General features: G+C 33.2%; 1 protein-coding gene across 4 annotated transcripts in view; it reads left to right on the top strand.

The window, feature by feature from the left end:
• The window catches only part of MTHFD2L (methylenetetrahydrofolate dehydrogenase (NADP+ dependent) 2 like), a 109483-nt gene that overhangs the window by 11671 nt on the left and 71237 nt on the right, over positions 1 to 26575 (top strand). For all 4 annotated transcript variants that reach the window (XM_025043823.1, XM_015586098.2, XM_025043824.1 and 1 more), the window contains 4 exons: positions 3180 to 3364; positions 3963 to 4085; positions 19837 to 19989; positions 21169 to 21276. In XM_025043823.1, coding sequence (XP_024899591.1) covers positions 3211 to 3364; positions 3963 to 4085; positions 19837 to 19989; positions 21169 to 21276 — 538 coding nt within the window. In that variant the 5' untranslated portion in view covers positions 3180 to 3210. The remainder of the gene's footprint in view (positions 1 to 3179; positions 3365 to 3962; positions 4086 to 19836; positions 19990 to 21168; positions 21277 to 26575) is intronic.

The following is a 26575-nucleotide window of genomic DNA, read 5'->3' as shown; positions in this document are numbered from 1 at the left end:
GCCAATTCTATAGAAACTTTTCTGGAAATTTGACGAGGATGGAATACTTTCTAACTTATTCCATGGGGGTATCATCACCCTGATAGAAAAACCATACAAAGTCATTACAAGAAAATAAGACTACTGACAAATACCTTTCAGGCGCATGGATGTAAAAACATTAACAAAATTTTAGATAAAATCCACAATATCTGGAAAGGATAGGAACCCATCATGACCAAGTGAGATTTATCCCAAGAATGCAAGATTGGTTTAACATTTGAAAATCAATCAATGTAATTCATCATATTAAAAAACAAACCAAAAAAGCATATGATCATCTCAGTAAATACAGAAAAAAGCATTTGACAGTATCCTGATACAAAGTCTTATCAAACTAGGAATAAAACTGTATCATAGAACTAAATACATAACCTGAACTCATAACATTTCTAGAAAGAAACATTGAAGAAAACCTTTCTGACCCTAAATTAGGTGAAGATTTCTTATACCCAACACCAAAAGCGTGATCTATAAAAGGAAGAGTGACTGAAGTACATCAAAATTCAAAACTGATCTTCTAAAGAAACAGAATGAAAAGGCAAAACAGACTAGGAAGAAATACTTCAAATCATATATCTGACTCAAATCTAGGATATATGAAGAACTCTCAAAACTTCAATAATAAGGAAATTATTAAATAATGGAGAAAATATTAAATAAGATTCACCAAAGAAAATAGACATGAAAATATATTCAACATAATTATTCATTATAGCAATGTAAATTTAGAAGCACACTGAGTTACCACATATAGAATGTCTAAAATTTAAACGACTGACCATACTAAGAGATGACAAGTATGTACAGCAACTGGAACTCTAAAATGTAAAATGGTACAGCCACTTTTGAAAATAGGATGATAGTTTCTTATAATTTAAACATATATCTACCATATGATTCAGCTATTCCACTGCTAGGTATTTGCTCAGGAGAAATGAAAGTATATGTGCATACAATGACTTGTACGTGAAAATTTATAGCTGCTTTATTTATCATGACTGAAAATTGGAAACGACCCAAATATCCATCAACAGTTGAATGGATAAACAGATTTTGATATATCCATAACAATGGAAAACTACTCAGCAAAAAAAAAAAAATGAACTATTTATAAATGCAACAACATTAAAGAATCTTAATTATGTTCAGTGAAAGTAGCTGAATAAAAGTACATAGTACATGATTTCATTTTTATAAAATTCATGATAATACAAGCTAATATAGTGACAGAAAGCAGATCAGTGTTTGCCTGTGGATGGAGTGGGTGCATGGCAGGGACGTAGAATGGTAAGATTACACAGGGATACCAGGAAACTTTTGGAGGTGATGGATATGTTCATTTTCTTGATTGTGGTGATGGTTTCCAGGTATATAATTATATTAAGACATCAAATTATATACTTTAAATGTGCAGTTTATTATATGTCAATTATGCTTCAATAAGTCTGTTACAAAATTAAGAGTGGAGCAAGAGTATTACACTGAATTTACCTTGACCTTTCATATCTTGAAATCTATTAAATTTTTAGTGAAAAGTTGACATAATTAGGATCAAAGGTAAAGTTTACTTCTAATTTTAACATCTAGTTGTATTGTCTCACAATCAGTTCTTTACTCAGTTAATCATTTACCTAGGGTTATGGTTGTTATTAAAATATACCTGTGTGTTGAACTGAAGAAGTAGTTTCAAACGTGGTCATGCACGAGAATACCTGTGGGAAACTGCTAGACGTGCAGATTCCCAGGCTTCACCTTCTAGGGATTCGGAATCATGGATGTGGTCTTGGGGTCTGGGAATCTGCAAGTTTAGCAAGCTTCTTGGGAAATTTTGATGCACATATCCATAGACCACATTCCAGAATCACTTTGTATCAGTACATTGTATACATCGAAATTATATGAACCTGGTGAACACCATGGACCACTGGGGCCAGATGAGATCGCATATTCTTGATGTGGCTCTACCTGTAAGTACATCAATCTGTTAGGGCCGCAAGTTTGCATTTTATGTGTTGGCTGATATTCATGGTACCCACCCTTGTTAGAAAATAAAAATGTATACAGATACTAGAAAGAATTAAGGTACTGTAAGATTTTCCTTTTCTCTTTTTCTTTTTTTGCTTCTTCTTCTCCTTTTCCTTTTCTTCACACTATTCATTGACCTGTATTTGGCATTTTGTATAATAATCATGTGCTACAGATCATGCTTTCACTAGACCTTTCAATATCGAAAGGACAGGGGCAGCAGGAAGAAGGAAGCATCTTATACTTTATCGAGTACCTTTAAGAAATAAACACGTAGTAAGCGTAACATAATTCACCACTCTTAAGTTTGGTATCATGGAGAGCAGACAAGCCTTCCCATAGTGCATTTCTTTGTACACTTCCAGAGACAGATTTCTGTCATCTATCAAAGTATAGCACTTCTTACCTTCTTAAGTACTAGTATAAACTTCCAGGAAGGAATGTTCTGTGCAGTTTTTCGATTAGAGCCGTGGTGTTGGGTAGCAACTGAACCATCTGCTTACTCACTTGGTCCCCACAGTAATCAATCCAAAGCATGGCAAGACTGGCAGCTGTTGTCACAGTTGTTCTAGAGCTGTGGAATAAAATTTTTCCTTCAGTAAGAGTTATGTGATACAGAGCTTATTACTTCAGGGTCTTGTACGGGATAGAGTAACTAAGAATGAACAGACTTAGCCTTAGGGTCTCAAGACTGTGGAGCCACATCTATACAATATGGCCCAGGGCTTTGAAGATGAGTGCCAGTTTTAACTAGACTGCTGATCTGCCTCTTCTGAAAAAACAGAGAGCCTTTAATAGAGCGAATATTGTAGTCCAGATCTTGAGTATGTGGTTCAATCATTTAAAATATATAGATATGAATGTTATAAAGAAATGTATAATATAAGTAGATTATAATACAGATAAAAAGCAGAGTTGGAAACTTTCACAAAATTATAAATATATTTATGAACCTGAAAAATGGTGCCAAATAGACTTGGAAAAAAAATTGAATTTTGGTTGCTCACTTAGACAATCACAGATGTTTTATTCACTTTTGTATCTTACACTTATGTGGTCAATATTCCTTATTGTCTTTTTACTACTATATTTATTTTTTTTGTTTTTCATAGACACGATGCCATTATTATCTCAGGAACTGAGATGGCCAAACAAATTCAGAAAGAAATACAGCGAGGAGTAGAATCGTGGATTTCCCTTGGGAACAGAAGACCTCACCTCAGCATCATTTTAGTGGGTGATAACCCAGCAAGCCATACATATGTCAGGAAGAAGATCAGAGCTGCCTCTGCTGTAGGTAGGGATATTTTAGTTGTGCTTGTTACTAAATAATTTTTTTTTGATTTTACCTCAAAGTAATAATATGAATAATAACTAAAATAAATGCTCTTTGAATAACATGTATTATATTATTATTATAGATTATTTAGTTACCTAAGTTTATATTCATTTCTTACTCTTTTCCCTTAAATTCCTTATTGAATCAATTCAGTGTGATTTCAGATCTTATGGTGAGATGTGAGGAGAAAACTTTATATTTAAAGACCTCATTTTTATTACATTTGCTTTAATTAGATATAAATCTGGCCAATTCACTCTTTCAAACATGGCTTGATAATGGTGGTGGTGCTCTTGGTGTTTTTACTGTGTTCAAATTCACTAATAGTTTATCACAAATAAATGCAATTTGCCACATAGGGTACTGGGCCACAGAATGTGTGTGAATCATGAGAAAGCATCTGATGGTGCCTTAAACATCATTTTGTAGAAGAGACTTTCTTTACAGTGGGATAAGAGCATAGGAAACCAATTACACACTGTGTATGTAATACACCATTAATGAAAAATACACATCTCTGTTAGTCAAGTGACTTTTTGTGCTTATTTTCTTCCAGGTATCTGCAGTGAGATCATTCTAAAATCAAAGGATGTTTCTGAGGAAGAACTTTTGGACATAACTGATCAATTGAACATGGATCCAAGAGTCAGTGGTATATTAATTCAGTTGCCACTGCCAGGTATTTAATGCTCTTCTATATGGTTTGGTTAGGAGAAAGGGCATCTTTCAGCATTATATCATGATACTGCAAGAAATTATAAAATATGTTCAGAAGGGGACGAGCTATTGTACTAGCATTTAATAGGTGACAATTTCTGAATGACATGCTTACAATGACTGAAATTATGAAAGAAAAATTTAGGCATTCATAATACATGCAGTCCTTGTTTTCATAATAATGCAAGACCATGAAAATGTGTATGCTGAAACTGGCCTGGGCAAAGCGATCTTAATAATCAAGGGCAAAAATAACAATTGTTCTAGGACTTTTAAAATGTCTTCTCAAAACAATGAAAACTCTTACTGTGGTTTATAAATGAAGAGAGAAATAAAAAAAATAGTAAGACTAATATTTGTTAAGTGCACTATTATTTAAAACAGAAAAATTGAGAATTAAAGTGTTTTATTTCTTTGCAAAAAATTTGTCAAGAGGAGTTTGAACAGTACTTGCCTTCTCATCATATAACTTATGGAGCAAGCATCTTTTCTATGCCATGGCGACTTGAACTGTTACATTCATTCCTTTCCAAGTTTGGATCAGCTTCTGTTTTTTGTACTTTGTATTTCAAAGTTGTGAAATATCTCTCAATTTCTCTAGTGTGAAGTTTTATGCTGGCGTCACTTCCTCTGGGACTTTATCATTTTTTTGTCACAGTAACTCTCCTCATCGATGTTCATAAATTTGCCTTCTCTAAATTCCTGTGCCTGCAAAGCTTTATCACTTTCAAAGGAAGCAGTGTTAAGATTCCAGGGTCATCTATTTTATGTACGATCCACTTATATTCAGTTTGAATTCAATTAGCAGTGACTTTAGATTGTTTTTCACATTCATAGTTCTTACCTTCATTCTGGCCTATGTCTCCCCTTTCTTTGCTTGGTTATTGCCATTTTCAGATCTATTCACATCCAATGTCGCTTCCAACTTCATCACATTTCATTTCTTTACTGCACTTTCATCTTTATGGGCTAATTCCCTCTGTCAATTATCTACTTTTGTGAAATGTCATGTGAATTAATCACTGGTAGACAAAGGAGGCAACAAGCTTTGCTATCTCTGGTGCGAACCGAATAACAAATGTGCATTGACCAATGATTGATAGACTTTGTAAGAAGTGACAGGTTGGTCACTGCTCATGATGCAACATCTCTAATTTACGTAGTAATTTGTAGACCAAAGAGCCAGCAGCTCTTATATAATTACAATTAATATACCATGATAAATGACATTTGAACTGTGTTGTTGGAGGACTGGTGGTGGTTAACTAGTTGTGGCTCTGCAATTTGTATATTTTTCAACTGAGCAAACAAGGACTGCTGAGCTAGTATAAGTTACAGTAGTTTAGTGCTTCTGTAAGTTTTGACTTGCAGAAAGTAAAACTGTATGATGCTTTGCATGGGATTTTACATGGTATTAATATTTTAATTTATCTTAATATCTTAGAATATGGTATAATTTTTATGCTGATTAAATTGCACCAAAAATTCACATTTCTAATTTTAATTCTAATATGGCTACATTAAAAAAAAAAATCATAAAGTTAGAAAGGATTTTAGAAGCTATCAAGGTTTCCCTCTGAGAAAAATATTTCTGTTAGATAATACTATAGATTCATCATGTTAAAATTAGTATACTGGTTTATCCCTTTTAGAACCAGAAAAGAAATTCAACACATACAACATCTTCATTTCACATCATAAGAAATTGAGGTCTATAAAATAGCAAGGGTTTGTTAATATCACAGATCTGTCCGAGAAATCTCGGCAGTGGGTTTAAACCCAATTGTTTGGCTCATGCAAAAATAGAAAACAACAGTCTTTTTTGTACTATATTTGCCAAGCAATCTACTTATAGTTTGTAGTTTTTGAAATTTCCTCCATTTGCATTTGTACTACATTCAAATAGTTATATGAAATGTCTTAAATTTCCAAATAACTATATTAGACTTAGTCTGTCTTAAAAATTAAATTTATATCTGTAGAAATTTTACCCCTTTGTGGGCAACATTCCTCATTTGGTGAATTTATTTGCAGTATGCCACTAGATGGCACTGATGATCTATCTGTACTAAAATTGCTTGAGCCCTGTGTTTGTTCATTTTAGAGGGGAAGCGTAGAGCCGCGGTGCTAACAAATATCTGGGTTCTCTGAGAAAAGGCAATTTTCAGTCTAGCTGAAAAGCCAATAATATACAAAATAATAGTGGCTAACATTTGTTGCACTGAGCATTTATGTCAGGCACTTTACATTTATTAACTCATCGAATCCTCACAATAATCTTGTGAGGTTGGAGCTATTATTATGCATATTTTACTGATAAGGGATTTGAGGCACAGAGAGGTTAAGTAACTTCCCTCAAGGTCACAGAGCTGGTAAGTAATTGCATTGAGATCTGAATCCTTGTAGACTGGTCACTCATGGCGTTACTTTGGACCATTACATTAGTATCCGCACCAGCGTGTCTATGTTAGCTAGTGATAACTAAGTGTGCTTATTATGGGGCAGGTATTCCTTTATATGCATTATTTTATTTAATCTTCAAAACAGCTTTATGAGTAGGAATTATCATCTTCATTTTACAGACAAGGAGACTGAAACACAGAGGTTAAATGAATTGTCCAATATTACCTGCTAGTAAATGGTAAAGCCAGGACTCGAATCCAGTCAGTCTGATTCCAGAGCCTGCCCTCTTAACCGTTATTAACCTGTTACGTTAGTTAATTTAATTTTTAACCTTATTAACCTACATTATACTACCTCTCTGAGCATTATATCACATATGTTTCAAACATTATATACAAGGTCCTAGCGCACGTAACCACCATCTCCACAAGAATTATTTTAGTGATCTTCTATCTGTTCACTCTGCTTTCCACCCTTATAAACTATATTTTTTATAGTTTTACCCTGCTTAATACTGATATTTCTCTTATTCATAATTTCTTTTTGGTAAGGTTTGAAAATAAGCTTATTTAAAAAATAACAGTCTTAAATATACTATCCCTCCTGAAGTGGTTTGTGTCTTATTTTAGTAATCATATAGTTAGTGAGTGATACATTCTTGCTAGCAGAAGATGGCATTCAGCTATTGATATACACAGTCTCAATTTGTAATCTGGCCTTACGATTTATTGGCTGTTATTTAACTGATGAATCACTTTTTTTTTCTCATTGGATAAAGGATTGAAATAGACTTTTTTCTAACTTATTTGGGACATGTAGTTTGTTGGATAATAGAAAAAGTTGGTTAAGGTAGGAAAAAAAAGTCCATACATTTTTTACTTGCAAGATTATAAAAATTATGTATGCAGAATACCTATTACTCTCTTTTTAATGTTTTGACTAAAGTGGGAAATTTTCATCACCTTGGATGCCTTCATGTTTGAGGAGCCATTTATTATGTTTATTTCTAAATGGTTTCTAAAATTTTAAGTTGACCTCTGTTATAGAATTTTACCCCTTTCTCTATTGGGAAAAACCCCAGTTCTGTCTTTGGGTGATTTGAACAATTCCACATAGATTACTTCATTACAGTTTTAGTAATATTTCCTCCTCGAGACTGTTAATTCCACCAAAGCAGAGAGAATTGCAGCAAACATTTTATTCTTCAGATCCACCCTGTATTATTATAATACAGTCTCTCATAGACACTTGGTGAATGTTATTAAAGGAATGAATGAAACTTGTAGTTTCTCAGCACTGCTTTTTTGTTGTTGTTGATGTTATTCAAGTCTCATCTTTCTCCATATTTTTCTCCATCTAAGAGGGTAGTGTGTAAGTTCTGCCACTGATTTAGATTTGGTGAGGATATTATACCCCTATAACGCTGTAAGTTTCCTATAGCTATAGTTATTACACAGAGGACATTCTAGGAGAATGCATTTATTTTATTACTTGAATATTTTATATGTTTATAGTTTTGTTTTATTTTATTACTTGAATAGGGCTTTAGGCTCTGACCTAAAAGCCCTATTAACTACATTGGTTATCTTTCAAACATACCAGGGTTGGATTTTTTATATCCTTTAGGTCTTAGCTTAGAGAGCCATTCCTAGCCCACGCCCTTTGTCATTCTCTATTTCAGACCTGCTTTTTGTCTATGGTAGAGACAAAGTTCTCCAAATATCCACATGCTTCCTTATACTTCCCAGCTTCTCTTGGCAATTAGGTTGGAGCCCTGTGATAATTAGCCACTGGATAGTAAAGGAAAGTGAATTTTTTTGAGCCACTTCTGGATTTCAATGGTTAAAAGCTATTTTACCACCAGCCCCAATCCTCTTTTTGTTGCAGTTATCATGGACCCTAGATGTTACAGACAGCTGTAAATTACAAGAAGGGAAGTGGGATTCTTATGGAGCCTCACATGAATAAGAAATAAGTATCTTTTCATAAGCGACTGAGATTTCAGATTTTAAAAAAACCTGCAAATTTGATGAAAACCCACAGATCTGAAAAGCTCAACAAACTCCAAGCCCATGAAATATGAAGAAAACTATACCAAAGAATACCATAATCAAATTGTTCAAAACCAGTGTGATCGAGAGAAAAAAATATTAAAAGCAGAAAGAAGTGGGGGGAAAAAAAGACACATTATATACAGAGGAATCAAGAGAAGGAGACAGCAGTTTTTTTTTTTTTTTATCAGGAAGAAATGTAAGCAAAAAGATAATAAGACATCTCGATCTTTAAAGCATTGAAAGAAAAAAAGCCTATCAACCAAAAATTCTATACTCATTGAAAGGTACTTTTCAAAACAAAAGCAAAATATTTTTTTCTGACATTTAGAGAGGGGAGAACCCAAACAGAGGTGAACACAATCACCAGCAGACCCACAGTTTTAAAAATATTAATAGAAGTCTTTGAGGCAGAAGGAAGTAAAATATGTCTCTATCCAAAGGAATGAAAAGCACTGGAAATGGCAACTGCATGAGTAAATATATATATTTTTATTATTCAAATAATTTTAAGTTATAATTGATGTTTAACCAAAAATAAAATCAATGTGACGTGTGGTTTGTAACATATACACAAGTAAAATGCATGACAACAATAGCACAAAAGTCAGGAGGGAAGAAATGGAATAATATTGTTATTTGACTCTTATACCATATGTCAAGCGATATAATATTTCTTGAGAGTAGATTGAGATGAGTTAAAGATGAATACTATAAAAACAAACAATTGCTAAAAAGCACAACAAAGATTTATAGTTAATAAATAACAAAGGAAATAAAATAGAATCATTAAAAAATTCAATTATTCTAAAAGAGAGAAAAAAAGAGGGGAAAGACAACAATGAAAATATATAGCAGCTGATAGATTTAGTCATATAAAATATAGTGTTATAAATAACCCAATTAAATGTTAGAGGTTATCAGAGTGGTTAAAAAGCAAGACCCAACTTATGCTGCCTACAAGAAACATCCTTCAACTATAGAGACACAGAGAGGTTAAAAGTAAAATGATGGAAAAGATGTATCATACTAACACTAATCAGAAGAGTGGAGTAGGTATGTTACTATCAGGCAAAGTATATTTCAGAGCATTGAATATTACCAGAGATAAATAAGGTCATTCCATAGTAATAAAGGAGTCAGCTTATTTAAAAAATAACAGTCTTAATAATCATTTATATACCTAAGAAGAAAGTTTCAAAATACATTCAATAAAAATTGTAAGGAAAATAGACAAATCTAAAATTATAATCATAGATTTCAGTACCTATCTGAGAGAACAAGTAGACAGAAAATCAGTAAGGATGTAGATTTGAAGTATAATATTGTACGATTTTAATTGACATTTATAGAACACTCAGCAAACAACAAAATATAGATTTTTTCCAGGTTCACAAAGAATTTGTCAAGATATATTCTAGGCCATAAATATTTTTTTTACATTGTTTAAAAGGATTTATGTCACCTAAATCATGTTCTCTGACCACAGTGGAATTAAATTAAAAGTCACTAACAGAAAAATATCTGGAAAATCCCCAAATATTTAGAAACTAAATACCATATTTGTGAATAAACCATGTGTCAATATACTATGTTCATTAATTGAAAGACTAAATATTGTTAAGATGTCAGTTATTCTCAAATTGGTTTGTAGATTCAAGGCAGTCCCGATCAAAATCCCAGCATTCTTTTTTTTTGTAGGAGTTAACAAATTGATTGTAAAATTTATATGGAAATGTAAAGTACCTAGAATAGTCAAAATAACTTTGAAGATGAGTGACATTGTTGGAAGATTAACACTGCCTGGTTTTAAGATTGATTATAAAGCTACAGTAAGCAAGGCAGTATAGTATTGGAACCAATATAGAAAAACAGATCAATGGAACAAAATTGAAAGTCTAGAAATAGATCCAACCTATATTGACAACTGATTTTTGACAAAGGTAGAAAGATAAATTAGTGAAGAAATGATATCCTTTTCATCATATCGTGCTGAAGCAATTAGATTTCATGTGGATATGAAACTTGATGAATTAGACTTCGTCAAAATATAAAACTTCTGCTCATCAAAAGATACTGTTAAAAGAATGAAAAGGCAAAATATAAACTGAAAGAAAATATTTGCAAAGCATAAATCTGATAACATATGTAAATGTAGAGTATATAAAATGCTCTCAAAAATCAATACCAAGAAAATAAAAACAAAGCCCACCAGTGATATATAAAAAACAAAGCTCAACTCCTGGCAGAGTCACATAAATCTTCTGTCCTTACACCAAGAAAAAGCTGAGGAAACTGAAACTCAGTACTTTTCGTGACTCCTCAGAGAACTGAGGTTGCAGGGCAAACCACCATCCCAAAATCCGGAGACAGTCAAATCTGGAGTCACAGCCGAAATCTACTAACCTGAAAAAGAAACTACTTTCTCTTTCTATAGAGCCGTAAACTGATATGAACACTTAAATGGTAATTTTTGTGAATTTCTGGAAAACAAATAAGTGCAATAAAACTATATGGAAAGGAAAACAAGGGAATGATAAACACAGGGTTCAGGGTAGTGTTTACATCAGGTTGGAGCAGGAAAGGGGGCGGGTTTTTATATGGTTAAATGTACATTGTTGTCAAAGCCAAAACTTTTGTTGTGGGTGGTGGATTTGCACATGCCTACCTCATGAAAAATAACTAATTAATTATTTAAAATTGGATTGTGCTTGGACCAATATTGAGATTGTATCACAAGCCATAAGTTATGATACAACTGGTTTATGCATTTGAGGTTTATTCAAAGAAAAGAAGGCCAGATTTTGAATAGAATATTTTAGTTCTTTCAGACAAGATTTGAGTGTTCACATAGAAACAGTTACTCCCACAATTCCATTCATCTACTTAAAAAAATTCTAATAGGTTAACATTTTGATTAAAGAATTTATAAGCAAGGGGAACAAAATGGAAGATGATTCTCCTGTATGTGGAATATGTTAACCACATGATGGCGACATTGAGAAAGCCATTGGTTTTTTTGTTTTGTTTTGTTTTGTTTTTTGTTTTTGTTTTTTAAGGTTAATGGTTTATACTGGAAACAGAAAATTGGTAAGATACAATGTACATATTACTGTACATTGGGACTGGTTGATCCCTGTAGCCACTTATATCTCTTTCCATTCATGCCCAGGTAGAATCCATCCCAAGAGTTTTTTTAGTAACTCAAATCTATATGATTACATCTTTTTGAGTAGTTGCTGTCAGAAACAGTTTATATCGCATAACTTGAGATAATTTACTTCTCAAAGTATCTTCAAAATCTGGAATTCTTGAACAACAGTAGTTTTTCTTTTTTCTTTTTTCTTTTTTTTCATCTTTTTTTCCCCTTTACCTTGATATCTTCATCTATTTTTGAGTGTATTCATCTTTGGTCAAGAAGTTAGCAAAATCAAAAGGCCCTTTGGAACATCTAGAGGTTCCTTTGTAGGAAGTCTTTTAAAAGATCTATTTACATGATTGCTCTGTGACCCTTTTCATTCAATTACTAGTTCAACAATATATTTACCTAGATTTTAATCTATATATAACTCTGTGCTAGGTACCAGGGGAAAGGTGTACTTAGAAAATAATTTGAGACTAATTATCCTTGAGAAGTTTGTAAGCAAGGTCCCCCAAACACAATATCTCTTCTTTTCTCCTGTATGTAAAAGAAGCTCATTACATTAGAATAGACATGCTCACTTATCTGTTTCCCTCTAGAGAATATACATCGCTTTGAGTGCTATACTGTTATTTTGATTGAAGTCACTTTGTAGGGTGCCTAGGAAACTGAGGGCTTAATAAATCAAGGCGTCTTCAACACTACCTCTGAAGAATATAGCAATTTTTGAATCTCCATATACTCTTCAGATCACTCAAGAAAATCATGCAGGGCAGAGGTAGTAAACTTTGCATGATGGGTAGGTTCTAACTCCATTAATTATTTTTTACAGCCTGTGAAGTAAGCCTACCTGGAATGTCCTTGCAGTTTCAGAGGCTAAGGAAGGGTGGAGAGCCAGATCCACCCCTTTCTGGCCTGGAGAGCACCTCCTACTCCTCCTCCAACTCTACTGTGTTCTCAAACTTGGAGGTGGAGAAGCACAGTGAGATTAGAATCACTTCCCATTCCTTCTTCATCCCCTCATTCCTTAGTGATGGAATAGTTCTTAAATGATATGGGGCAAGGGGTAAGCATCTGATAAGTATTTTCTGTCTTGAAACCTCGATATAGAACCCATAAGGTGTAACAAATACTATTTGTTGACTTGAGAACAGAGAACACAGCTTCCAAAAGTCTCTCTCTCATTTACTCCTAGAAAATAATTAACTCATTAAGAGGCTACAGCTAAATAATTTGATTAGGCAGACATTTTTTTTTCATTAGAATGTAAGCTCCAGAGGGTAAGAATTTTGTCTATTTGGTTCACTTATACATCCTAAATCCTTAGAACAGCACCAAGCACATGGTAGACATTCAGTAAATATTAACTGAGTGAATAAATGAGTGAATTTTTAATGGCCTTGTATTCTTGTTCATCAACATAAAACTTTGCTTGAAATTTCTAATTTTTCAAGTCCTGGAAAAAAAGGAATAATTTAAAAATAAACAAATATGAATCTTTCATATGAAATTATCAGAGGACATAAAAATACCAGATATCTAATAATATAGATGCAAAGATATTGAAAAATCAAAATTTTAATGAAAACCACCTTTGGTTTTTTATTATATTTTTAAAAGACGGAAGTCAGAGGTTATAGAAGGATCAGATATCGTTTCGTTATGGTAGGCTGTTCCAGTTGTCCTCAGTGGTCAACTAATTTTGTCTCCGTTTCTTCATTTATTCAATAAATGTCTCGGCACTGTTTTTTTTGTGCTAGAAATACATCAGCGGAAAAAAAAGAAAAGATAAAAATATATGCTCTTGTGGAGTAGCAGGAGAGACAGACAATAAAAAATAAACAATAAATAAGCAATTATATTTATCAGAAGTTGATATGCTATGAGAAAAAAAAAACAAAAAGTAGAGCATGATAAAGAAGCTTGAGATTTTGGGGGACAGGTTGTACATTTGTTTTTCCCTCAATATTTCATTATGAAAAATTTCAAGCATACAGAAAAGTTAAAAGAACGGTGCAGTCAACACACTCATATGCCCTCAACTTAGATTCTGTAATTGTTAACATATTGCTATATTTGCTTTATCACATCTATCCATTTATTCATCGATCAATCCATCTTATTTTTGAAGCATTTAAAGGTAAGAACACTTAATGTACCCATAAAACTGCCATGTGCATATCATTAACTATGGTTTAGTGTTTATGTTTTCATGTGAAATTTACATGCATTGAAATATATCTTAAGTGTATTAGTCCATTGTTTTGAAAAATACAAACTTCGATAGTACTTTAACTCTTAGGAAAATGTAGAATTTTTTTGTTATCTGAGTGTTCCGTGTCCCTTCCTAGTCAATCCCTGCCCCTGCCTTTCATCCTCACCCACTAGGAATCACTGTTCTAATTTTTTTCACATGCATGTTGTCCATTTGAAAACCTTCCTTTGTAAAGTTCATGTTTAAGTACTAAGCTCAGTAAAAAAAAAACAAACAAACAAAAAAAATGAATTATTTATTTTTTAAAGATTGAGCTTTGAAAATTCTTTATATATTCAAAAATAAGTTCTTTGCCCGATACGTGTTTTGCAAATAGTTTCTCACAGTCTTTGGCTTGCCTGTCCATTTTCTTAATGGGGTCTTTTCATAAGCATATGATTTTAATTTTTCTGAGATCTACTTTATTATTTTTTTCATGCTTTATGCTTTTTGTGTGTGTTTTTTTTCTGAGAAACCTTTGCTTGTACCCAGCACACAAAAGTTTTACCCAGAAACTATTTAGTTTTAGCTTTTATATTTAGATTTATAATCCATTTCCAATTAATTTTTCTACATGGTATGAAGTAGAGATTATGATTTATTTATTTTTTTCCTATATAGCTATCAAGTTGATCAAGTATTATTTGTTGAAAAGACTTTCCTTTTTCCATTGAATTGCTTTTGGCACCTTTGTAAAAAAATTAAATGACCGTGCAAGTGTGAGCCCAGAGCTGGGTTCTCTATTCTGTTTCATGGATTTATTTTCCCCTCTCTACTACTACCACACTGTCTTGATTACTGCAGCTTTGTAGCAAGTCTTGAAGTCAGGTGTTGTAAGTCCTCTAACTTTGTTCATTTTCAGGATTGTTTTGGATATTCTAAGTCTTTTACATAGCCATATAAATTTTCGAATTAGTTTGTCAGCTTCTATCAAAAGACCTGGTAGGATTATGATTGAGATTACATTGAATCTGTAGCTTGATTTAGAATAATTGACATCCAGCAGTGTTTTATAGTTTTTATTATAGAGGTTATCTTCAAAATTTTAAAATTTACTCCTAAGCATTTTGTGATTTGCAAGTATTGTAAATAGAGGTTTTAAAATTTTGTTTTCCAGTAGTTGCTTCTTGTATATAAAAATACAATTGACTTTTTGTATATTGACTTTGAATTTAGTGATCTTGCTTAATTTACTTTATTAGTTCTTTTGTTGGTTTGTAAATTTTTTAGGGTATTCTGTATAAACAACCATGCCATTTGTGACTAGAGAGTTTTACTTCTTTTCTGATCTTTAGGCCTCTTTTTTCTTTTCCTTATCTTATCACACCAGCTAGACTCTCCAATTAAGCAATGAATAGAATGGTGGGAGTGGACACCCTTGCCTTCTTCTGATCTTGAGGGAAAAGGTTCAGTATTTCATTATTAAGTATAATGATAGCTGTAATTTTTTTTTTTTTTTTTTGTAAATGCCTATCATATTGAGGACTTAAAGCTTTACTTTGCTCTTGGTGAGCCAGAGCTGCAGTCTGTTTAATTCTTTTAGCCTTAGATAAACTCCTTGGAGTTTGCCTCCCATGTGTGTTGTTCAGGGGTCAGAGATTTGAGCAAAATTTGTAGACACAATTTGAGTCTCTCCTCTGTGGCTGTCTCTTTTCCTGGTTATATCCTTCAGTTTCCAGTGTCCTTTGATTCCTTATGCAAGTAAGACCAGATTTCTATCCAAATTCTAGCTGTCTTGTGTCTAGAAAAGCCTCCCAAATGGGAAACTCTTTCAGTGACATTTCTTTCTTTCAGATATCCATTCTCTTCCAAATCTGTCTACCTTTAGAGACTCTCAGTGTTTTCATACAGTTGTTTTTTAATATAATTTTTCCAGTGTTCAAAATTGTAGACTGTGAGAAGTTTAGTCCACTACAAATGATTTAGACATTATCAAGCATAGAACATAAATATTTAAATAATGTGGTCAGAATAGTCCTTAAAGAGAATGTGCAATTTAAGCAAAGATTTGAAAGAAGAGAGGAATTTAGCCAAAATGACAGGTTTGTTTGTTTGTTTGTTTGTTTGTTTTTTGAAAAGCCTCCAGGAGAGGATAGCAGAAGTGGATTATGTTGAAGGAACAGTAAGTAGAGCAGGGATTGAGGAAGAGTGCTGTGATCAGACATGTGTTTCAAAAATATAACACCTGTTATTTTGTCAATAGATTGTATTGATGCAAATGTAGAAGCAGAAAATTAATTAGGAGGCTGTTGTAAGAATTCACAGGAAAGATAATGGCCACTCAAACCAGAGTGGTATCAACGAACGTGGTGAGAGAGTGAAGTGCTAGATATGTTATGAATGGAAAGCCAACAGATTTTCCAACTGATTGAATATTAAGTGTGAATGAAAGTGAGGTGTTCAGAAATACTTTAGGGTTTTTGTTTGTTCGTTTGTTTGTTTGTTTGGGGCAAGTGGCACAAAAGGATGAAATTGCCATCCTTAGCTCCCATTCATAAGTGAGAGAGATAATTAAATAATGTGCTCAACTAACTGAACTAATATGTTAAGAATATTTTATAGTACTTCTGTGGGAGAGCAGAGGAGAAAACAGTATCATTTCAATTTGCGTGAAAGGATCAGGTGATAATGGATCAGTGTATTGAAGGACAGGATGTGAAAGAACAGGGAGGAAGGAATTTGTAATGGAAAAATAATCATGAGCAATAGCACAGAAATGCAAAAATTAATGCTAAGAGCTTGGGAATGGGACACAGTTTGTTGTGACTAAGTTAAAGATGTGTAATGGTGATGGTTGGAAAAGGAGTAGAGCACTTGAAGAGAGGAAATGATGGGGAAAAGATATAATCAAGCTAAAGAATATATTATTTACTATTCTAATGAGCTACACTTATCCAATAGGCATTATTAGTAAAGTGGAAAGAGGTACTCCTAAGCAGTAATATAAAAATCCCTGGGTAGAAAATAACCAGTAATTTGTTTCATTGTTTTTTTTTTCCTGTTCCTTGTCAAAGGCAATTAAACATTACAAATAAATCACAAAAGTATGTGTTCAGTGTTGTTCTACAGTGTGTCCCTCAAGACATTCTCTGAGTTGTTCTTTTGCAGTGTTATGAATTTAATTAATTTGATGATTTTTTTTCTGGAGTGATTTAATGAATTCTCATGATCTTAAATAGAAGGGAACAACATACACTTACAAAATAAATGCCAGTTTTCCCATTCATTTGGGTAGGATAGTGATGGTTAGTTTGTTTGCCAATGGATTATGAATAAAAAATGCTTTATAACCATTGTGAAAAAATTGATTCTCTTGAATCTTATGATTATTTCTTCTCTTTCAATCATGGGTCCCATGGGTGAGACATCAAGAGGCTTTTAGTAGCAGTCAGTCAAAAGCATGCGATGTATTTAATTCTCTTATATAACAGAAGGTAGTATTGGTTGTAAAATGTTTGATGCTTTTTTTGGCTTGTTTTAGACACATTAGTTAATCTAGGAATAGTGTTATAGTTGGAGGCCTAGAAGAAACTATATTTCTTGGGATATTTTAGAATGATCAAATGTCTTGATTAGAAGAGATAGGAGGTCCTGTATAATTTTAATTTTTGAGCAGTATTTAAAATGCTTAATATTTATAGCTTTCTACATAATACAGAAGGAAACACTGGTTTTAGAGCAAAAAAATGTGGATTTGATTTATGGATCCTCCTCTTAGTAGTGGTTTGAGTTTGAGTCTCAAACTCTTTGAGCTTCATCTTTTAAATCGAGATGATAATACCTTTTCTATCTTAGCCTCAGTAACTGAAGATCAGTGAGGAAACTGATGTGATGGCAACACGTACAAATTAAAGCACTATTTAAATGTAAGATATACTAATTCATATTATTGCCACATACTGTACCTTATAAAATAAAAGATACATCTCACCTGGCAAAGGATGTATGTGAGATTTATCCATTGCTGAGCTAACATAGAGTTAATATAAAAATGACATCTGAATTGGTTTCATTGATTTTATGATGTTAACATTTTTAATTTTCTCATATAAGCTCTTTTATTTTTATATTAAATAACCAATTTATGAATAATCAGTTTTCGTGTGTTCCCTACATCATATCTTTTGTATGTCCAAACATTTGTCTTTTAAAAACTTATCTAAGTAGCTCAAGACAAAATTTTTCCGAAGTGGTGATTTAAAGGTTAAGAAATATATAACAAGACAGATCTGTAATAATCAGTCTCTAGTACTTGCCTCCAAATTTTCAGATGCATACATTTCTTCTTCTTCTTCAGCTGTTGTGTGAGATGAATTATTTACAACTTAATGTTATTTTTAGTGAATGAAACAGTACAGACCAGTAGATGGGGAAATTCAGTGTCGCTCAGGCTTGTTGGTAAGAGAATGGCTCTCAAATATCTATAAAAGAGCCTTTGTTGAGTTCTTTCAATCAATGGCTAATCCATACATACATTAGCCAATTTTGAACTTAGGAATGAACTAATTTAAGCCCTAGCTCAATAATGGAGATTTCAAATACAGTTGTTTATTTTTCCATTTACAAAGCTTTTGATTTTGTTTTAAAAAATACTCATAGCATGAACCTCCTGCATGAGTGATAGGTGTCTTAAAAATGAATCATCAAGGTCATCACCATCGCCATTATCATTATTATCATTATCCAGATTTTAAAAGGAACAACTATTTTTGTCCTCAATAATAAATTAAACACTTAATTTTTAAAAGTTTTACTAGAACCTATATAATTGTCTTCTAATTTCAAAGAAAACAAATGAAGTTCTTACTGTTAGAGCATTATAGAATGAGTATAGTTCTTGAAAGTGAGAAACTGTTGATTGGAAAGACCCAATTTCTATTTGAATATGGTTCAAAGTACTACTTTTGTATATGTAAAAGACTTTGGTAGTCTAATAAAGGCAAATTGGATCTATTTAAAATAAGACGGCAGTAGTATCACTTTTAGAATATAAAAGATCTAAGATACAAGGCCTAAATCTTTGAAAACAATTCGAACTTGATCTTTGATAATATTTTCGAAAATTATGTCTGAATGGCATTCATTGTATAATGATCAAAGAAACTTTGATGTAGCAAATATACCTTTATTTTAACATTTTATACATGGGTTAATCATTGGGTTTAGGGTAAGTGAAGCTATTTGCGTAGAGTGGTAAGAGCCTATTTGATATTTCTATACTTATTTTCAAAATGAGATGATTGACATCTCACATCTCATTTAATTATTTAATTACTCAAGTTATGTTCTTTTCCTTTCATATAGGAAACTATAATGACACCTTGGATTTCACTGTGCTAGTATTTAAGGGAAATGTGTGTGTGTATGTGTGTGTTTTATATTTGCTTTTTTGTTCTGTCATTTGGGAGGAAGCTAGGCACTAATAATATGACAGATTAAGCCCTCTTAATCTGTAATGCTAGAAATATTTAATGGAAGCCTATTCATGAAAATATCTCATATAGTAAAAACATAGATTTAAATATGCAAACTTACTAAGGCAAAGACTTCACCTGGCTGTTCCCAGTTCTCATTGGTATTGTTTTATCTCACAAAGTTTTTCCCTCTCACTAGGCCAGCCACTTCTGGCCCTACACTTGCATATTCTCTTATAGTATATTCTCTTACAGCAGTTAATTACAGCCATTGGTCAAGAGCACTTTGGTTTACTGTTTTGGTGGCAAGAAAAGGAACAGAATAATTATTTTACACCTTTACTGAAGCTGAGTCATAAGTGAACTGGTTGTAGATCCTCAGATTTCATTTTTCAGAACTTCAAATAAAAAACAATTGTAAAATTAGACCAATTTCATTTACTTTTCAGACCATGTGGATGAGCGAACAGTTTGTAATGGAATTGCCCCTGAAAAAGATGTAGATGGATTTCATATTATCAATATTGGAAGACTGTGCCTTGATCAGCATTCTCTCATACCTGCCACTGCCAGTGCTGTTTGGGAAATAATCAAAAGAACAGGTTGGTAACTTGTAGTCTACAGGACATGGATGCTAACTGCCAAACCAAGCATTCGTGTGTAGTCTTGATAGAACCATCTCAGTCCCACTGAGTGAAAGAATGTGATAATCCATAAAACTTAATCTGTAGAAAGATATAAAGTTAGAGAAGTCAAAGAATAATCCAAAATAAAATAAATTGAGGGTATATAAAACTGCTTTTACATGTTATAGGGAGTGAATTTTCTAAATAGTAGGTTTACCTCCCTACTTTTAAACTAAAAACAATATATTTTTATGTACATTTTCCAAAATGTATTATATTTTCCCTTACTTTTAGAAAATGTGCTGAACTTATTTGAACCATCTCTAATGACCTAGGTTTTTAATATAAACATTTACCCTCGAATTGTGTTCTAGATGCCATCTGTAAAGCTCTCATGGACCCTAGAGATGTTTACCTCTACAGTAATTAACCCCATGTTGCCTTTTATATTGACGATTCTCCTGCCTCTGTCACTGTCACTTCCATTTCTAACAGCATTGTCTCCTTTCTAGTCTGCTGTTTTCTAACTGAAGGAGAAAATTTCCAAGGAAAGCAGATCCTAGAATCATAGTCTTAGAATGTTAGTTCTTGGAAAAACCTTAATTCTAACTTCTTCTTATTACTTATGAAGAAACTATGCCCAAAAGAGGTAAAGTGTGTTAAATTTGCAAGTTTTATCTTTCATACCCTTTAAGTCCCTAAGTTTAGTGCATCTCTCCAATGGACTAAAGTGCATGAGCTTTGTGAAAAAACTTTTCTTTTCCCCACTTCATTTTGACCCAGTTATGCTCAAAGCGTGATTGCCAGTTAAACTTGACATTGTTGTTCTTTGCTTACTTTGTAATTAGTGGTTAGTATATTTTAAGTCTCTGGACTTCTAACTCTTCATGTGAATCTCAATGTTTAAAAGAAATTTAATGCCAACTTGAAAATATTTGTGGTTTTTTAATGAGACATAGTCAGAGAGAAAGTGACAAATTCATGAAGTGTAAAATGAAATATTTATAAATAATGAATGTGGATACATTATAGATAAGCCGTGCAATAATTCAAATTTAATTAAAAGTTTTTAAAGAATGTTTCAGTTGGTTGTTCAAATTTTTAATTTGCTTCTTGTTGTTCATTCTTTATTTAAATTAAACTCTGTATTTTAAGGAATTGAAACATTTGGAAAAAATGTGGTTGTGGCTGGACGATCCAAGAATGTAGGGATGCCCATCGCCATGCTTTTACATACCGATGGAGAACACGAACGGCCTGGAGGTAAGTGGCGCCTTGGGAATTCTATATACTTTTACAATTTTCTTACTTCTTGAAATCATCAAACAAAATTGTTTGAAATTGTGAGTTAGTGTATTTGTAGGTATGCAAATAAAGGTATTCGTTATTTCTCATCTAATGACATGAACGCCTTGAAAGTGAATAAAAGAATTACTGGAAATATGTGACCCTTTCGTTCCTATTTTTCCTTTTGGCTGTGTATACTTTCTTTAAATCATTAGCAATATAGACCTTTAAAAAGGTGGAAAACCACTTGATACATAAAATCACATGTTGATAGGCATCTGCCTGCTCATACACACACATACACATAATACCAACATAAATGTATATATTTCTTATTATTAACCTTGGTGAATTCAAGTTTCTTAATCTCAAATTTAAGATACTTGTTTTAGATCTGGGTTGACATAATGCATATGAAATGAAAAAGTTAGCTTGAGTATAATATATTACTTATTTAAAATGATGAATGATGAGAGCTTTGAGTATTACTTTTTCTTCCTGGACCTAAGGATTTAAGTATTGCCACAAATCAAAATGTGTATGTGGATCATAGTAAATTAGAGCCTGATAGTGCTCCAGGTAACTTTAAAAAGCCTTAGTTTTGAAGAGCTCTTTTGAAGAAAGGCCAAATCTGATGGGATGATCACAGTTTTCATGGTAACCATCTACAAAGTTATATTTCTGGTTTTACTTCACTTATAACTGAAGTCTATTAGTGCTTACCTGTCTATCTCTTAGAGTATAATGAAGATATTGATTCATGTTTGCCTTTATGTAATAGTTTCTATGTTAATCAAGGTAAAACAACTGGGAAAGTTTACCTAGGTATACTATTTTTGTTAGAAAATTTTGACCAATAGCTAATAAGCAGTTTTTTTTTTTATTTTCAACATTTCATTTTCTTATCTCATCAATAACATAACAATAACATAGCTATGCAACTTGCACAATACTTTCTCATAAACTATCTTATTTCTTAATAATTCTGGCATATATTAATATTATTTGCACTTTGCAACTAAAAGAAGTATTTTAGAGACTTCAGGTGACTTACCCAAGGCTGCACAAGGAAGCAGTGGATCAGAGCTGTGAGCTGGGTGCTGACGATACGGTCAGGAGGAGAGACTTGGAGTCAGACCTCTCTCCTGCCAAGCCCTGTGTCTGATCTGTGTAAGCCTCTACTTCCTTCACCTGTAAAATGCCTATCATAGTAACATCTCCTTCACTGGATTATTGTGAAAATTAAATGAGATACAAATGTAAAGCACTAATTATAGTGCTTGACACAATAAGTTAAGTAAGCCCTTGGTACATGTGAACTGTGCCTATTACTATTATTTCCATTATTATGCTTAAGTTAATAATCTGTGGCCATACTAACCATAAAGTTTAGAGTAACATGATCCAAGGTTAATGATGTATTTTTCGCCTTCATTTGAATTTTTTTTTCTGGTGGGTTTTATGTTTGGTTTATTTTCGATCAAATCTAGCTTTATGGTAATAATTTGCATAAATGTAGAACTTATAAAACCTGTAAAGTATTTGATTAAAAATATGACGTCATAATAGTCCAAATCATACTTTAGAATGTATTTTTTTCTTATAACAATATATTGCATTCTAATTTCTTGATGCATTTAAATTTTAAATTTGTCTATAAAGTATCTAAGAAAGTTAATTTATCTTTTATTCATGAAATTTTAAATTAGACATCCCTATGTTGTAAAGCATATTAACTTTATAAATATTTTATGCTTTGTGTTATAAAATATTCTTACTTGAATGCATGATAAAAATGGAATTAGTTGTAGTACTGATTACTTCCAAGCCAGGTAGTTAAATTTACATTTATTATAACGGCACTTAAGTGCCGTTATAATTATAATACCTAAAAGGTAATAAATTATACTAAAAATGATGTTGGACAGTTTGTAACATGGGTGGTATTTAATCTCATGCATATTTAATAGGAGTATGTGACATATATGACTAATATAATGAATCGTTGAGAGCTGCTTACCAAAGATTTGGAGTCTGTGGGAAAGTTAATATTTCAAACATCCATGTCTGTTAGAACAGTAATTATGTATAATAACTACATGTGCATTGTTAGTTAATAGAGATAATGAAATAGGATTAACTCGGCCAATTTATATCCATAGAACTTGTTCTGATGACACTCACAATGTTGAGCATTCAACTCACGCTTTACCTCCTTGCCAGAAGGAATTGAGACCCTAATGATTCATTTGTGTCTTAAAGCTAAAGATAATTGCACTAGAAGAAAAATGGCTATGCTGTAGTTTCTTTTGATTAATATACATCTACTCATGGCTAGCTTTTAGTCTTGATTATTTAGGATGTGGATCCCAGCTGTTTTGCAAGAAAGAGCTTCTTTTCATCCTTAAAAGGCTTGAAATATTTAGAGGACTGAGAATGTGCTCAAATCTTGAGGTTAAGGAGTAGTGCTAGTACTCAATACAGCAGCATACTGCAGGGTGATCACCTTCTGCTGAGGACATGTCATTGCAGAAGGCTCTGTAGAGGACATGGCATTAGACCACTATGTAGTTTATACGGAGTAGGTTAGTGTGGTTCCTGTCCTCCAAGAGCTTAAAGTCTTGGTGCTGATGGCAGTAGGCATGACATACCAATATGAGTGGTTTATAACAAAATGCATATAATATTAATATCTTCTTCAGTATAACATCTGAGAGAGCACAGTGGCGCAAAATAAAATTTGGCATCCTTAAGCAAAATTCTGTTTGCTTGGGGAAGCCTCTGGTAATTGGGTACATAAAGAGACAGACAATGGAGAGTTTCTTCTCATGAGCCCTATGACTTAGGTTGTTCGAGTATCACCGTGCCCACCTAGAGATCATGGTGCATTCTTTTAAATTCTTTGTATGTAGTAATCTATCCAGTTTCACCTTCTTTCAGTATGAAAACTGAATACCATTGGCTTTAGCACATCTTTATGTTTAGCTTTACCATGGGGAAGCAAAAGGGAAGTTCTGCAATTTCTCCAAAACAGTTTTTTTTCCTTCGAGATAACAAAGTGTCATAATGACAAAGCATTATGATTATTAATTGTCACCAAGGGAATACAGAATCTAATTTTATTTCAAATTTTTTAGAAAATTAGCAAGTTCCTTCCTGCATATTTTTGTATTTTATATAGGACATCTCATCTAAATAGATCCCCTGAAATAGGCGCAACATGGAGTTCATGCACCTCCTTTAACTAAAAGCTTGTGGTGGTGTTGCAGTGGCATTGATGCTGAGACTTTTTTAAAAAGGGCCAGCAACCAATTGATTTTGCTTAGAGTCCTATGGGTCCAGGGATGTTCTTGATTTCATTCAGGCAATATGCATTCAGTATTTACTCTCTATAAAATGCTGGGGGGTACAGGGGTGAAAAAAGACTTAGTTCTCTGTTTCCAGAAGATAATAGTCTGCATCTTCCGGATTCATCTTTGGATGCTGTGTTTACTCAAAGCACTACTTCTGCGTTGTGTTCAGCTTTTCACTCAAGCTGCCTTTCTGCTGAAACTTTCTGTATATCAGGTATTTTTTAGTCAAGGAGCATCCTATCTAAATGAAAAACCACATAATATTTTGCCAGTGGGATGCTTTTTTTTTTGTGAAAATTGGTTTCAGTTGTTTGCCAGCCCAAGAGCATTATCTCCCACCTACAGGAGATGCCTTCAGGTAGTAATAAAGGAGTGGATGTCTGAGGCAACGCATCGTGTTGTGTGTGGCACGTGTGATTAAGCTCAGCTGAGTGCCAGGTGGGGCAAAGCACCCTTGGGTTTCAAAGAGAGGAGCTAAATAGTAACGCCTCGGAATATAGGAATGGTACAAAGCAATCGTGACTGAGACTCAGCCTGGGCAATGGAGTGGAGTGGGATGTTTGTTGTCTCTGTGGAATGAACAGTTGTTAAAGTGGGGCAGGGAAGATGGCAGGCATTTGGCTTCTGTGCCTCTCATCTCACTACTTCTAAATTAGAAGTCCTCATGATGAGATATTGGGTACTATGTTTTGTGATGCCTCCATGTCGATTACACTCTACCTAATTATAGCTTTGAGTTTGCATAGTAGAAAGAAATAGAAAAGAATAAAAAATCGTTCTAGTCTCGTTTTCTAAGCTGAAAATTCAGCCAGCTAGGATCTAGAAAGCACTGTCCTTGGAAAATACAGTCAAACAACAGGGTCTATTACACTCTTGAAACTAACATTAAACATTATTTAAAATGTAAAGTGAAATGCAAATATTTCTCTTTCTCTTTCATTTTCCCTCTTCCACCATGACCTTAGGCGCATTTATTGCCAGCGCAAATAATCCCTTTTTGATGTCTCTAAGCTTGATTGTTCAAGGCATCACTCATAAGGATATTGTGGTCTGCTCCAACCTACCTTTTCAGCCATTCCTCCTGTCACTCACTCCCTGGTACCTTAGGCATTAATTATCATTAAATCCATGGATATATTCTCATTGCCAACCACATTGCTTTTTATATACTGGTACTAAATATGTTTGGTGAATATTTGAGTATAAATTATACTTTCTATGACTAGTTCACTAATTTCATCCTGAGAGCTTTTGAGCAGGAAAAAAAAAAAGGACTAGTTACCCAATTAAATGTCTTTAAGATGAAAAATAAACACATTCTCAGGATAAATAAAACATTTTCCGATATTAAGACCAAAAAGTAATTTCTCCTGAGGGTCCTTATAAGCCAGAAACTATGTATTGAACTGAGCAATATAACATGCTTTTAAATTTAATGAAATGGCCACGTTTTATAGAGCTACCTCTTTTATTATTAAGCATAGATTAAAGCTACCACTGGCATGCATTTCTCTTATTTCACTAGACATTTCTTTTCATTCTCCTCCTTCCAACTTCTTAACAGTGGTTCTCCACCATAGCTGCCCACTAGAATCATCAGGAAGCTTTTAAAAATATAGCTACCTGAGCTCAACACAGAACAATTAAATCAGAACCTTTATAAGTTGGACTCGAGCATTAGTATTTTTAGAAAGCTCTATAGAAGATTCTAATGCAGTTAGGGTCGAGGCCGACTGCTCAAAACATTGGAATAAGCTCAGGCTTTACTTATTCCAGAGCCATTCCCTAGGGGATCTTTTCCGGCTCTATAGCTTAAATACCATCTGTATCCTTCCTGTACTCTAGACCAGGGGTCCCAACCCCTGGGCCATGGACCAGAATCTGTGGCCTATTAGGAACCAAGCCACACAGCAGGTGAGCAC

The sequence above is a fragment of the Pteropus alecto genome, unplaced genomic scaffold, assembly GCF_000325575.1.
Source record: "Pteropus alecto unplaced genomic scaffold, ASM32557v1 scaffold161, whole genome shotgun sequence".
Lineage (NCBI taxonomy): Eukaryota > Metazoa > Chordata > Mammalia > Chiroptera > Pteropodidae > Pteropus > Pteropus alecto.
The sequence above is the reverse complement of the archived record's forward strand: the minus strand, read 5'-3'. Positions and strand labels throughout refer to the sequence as shown.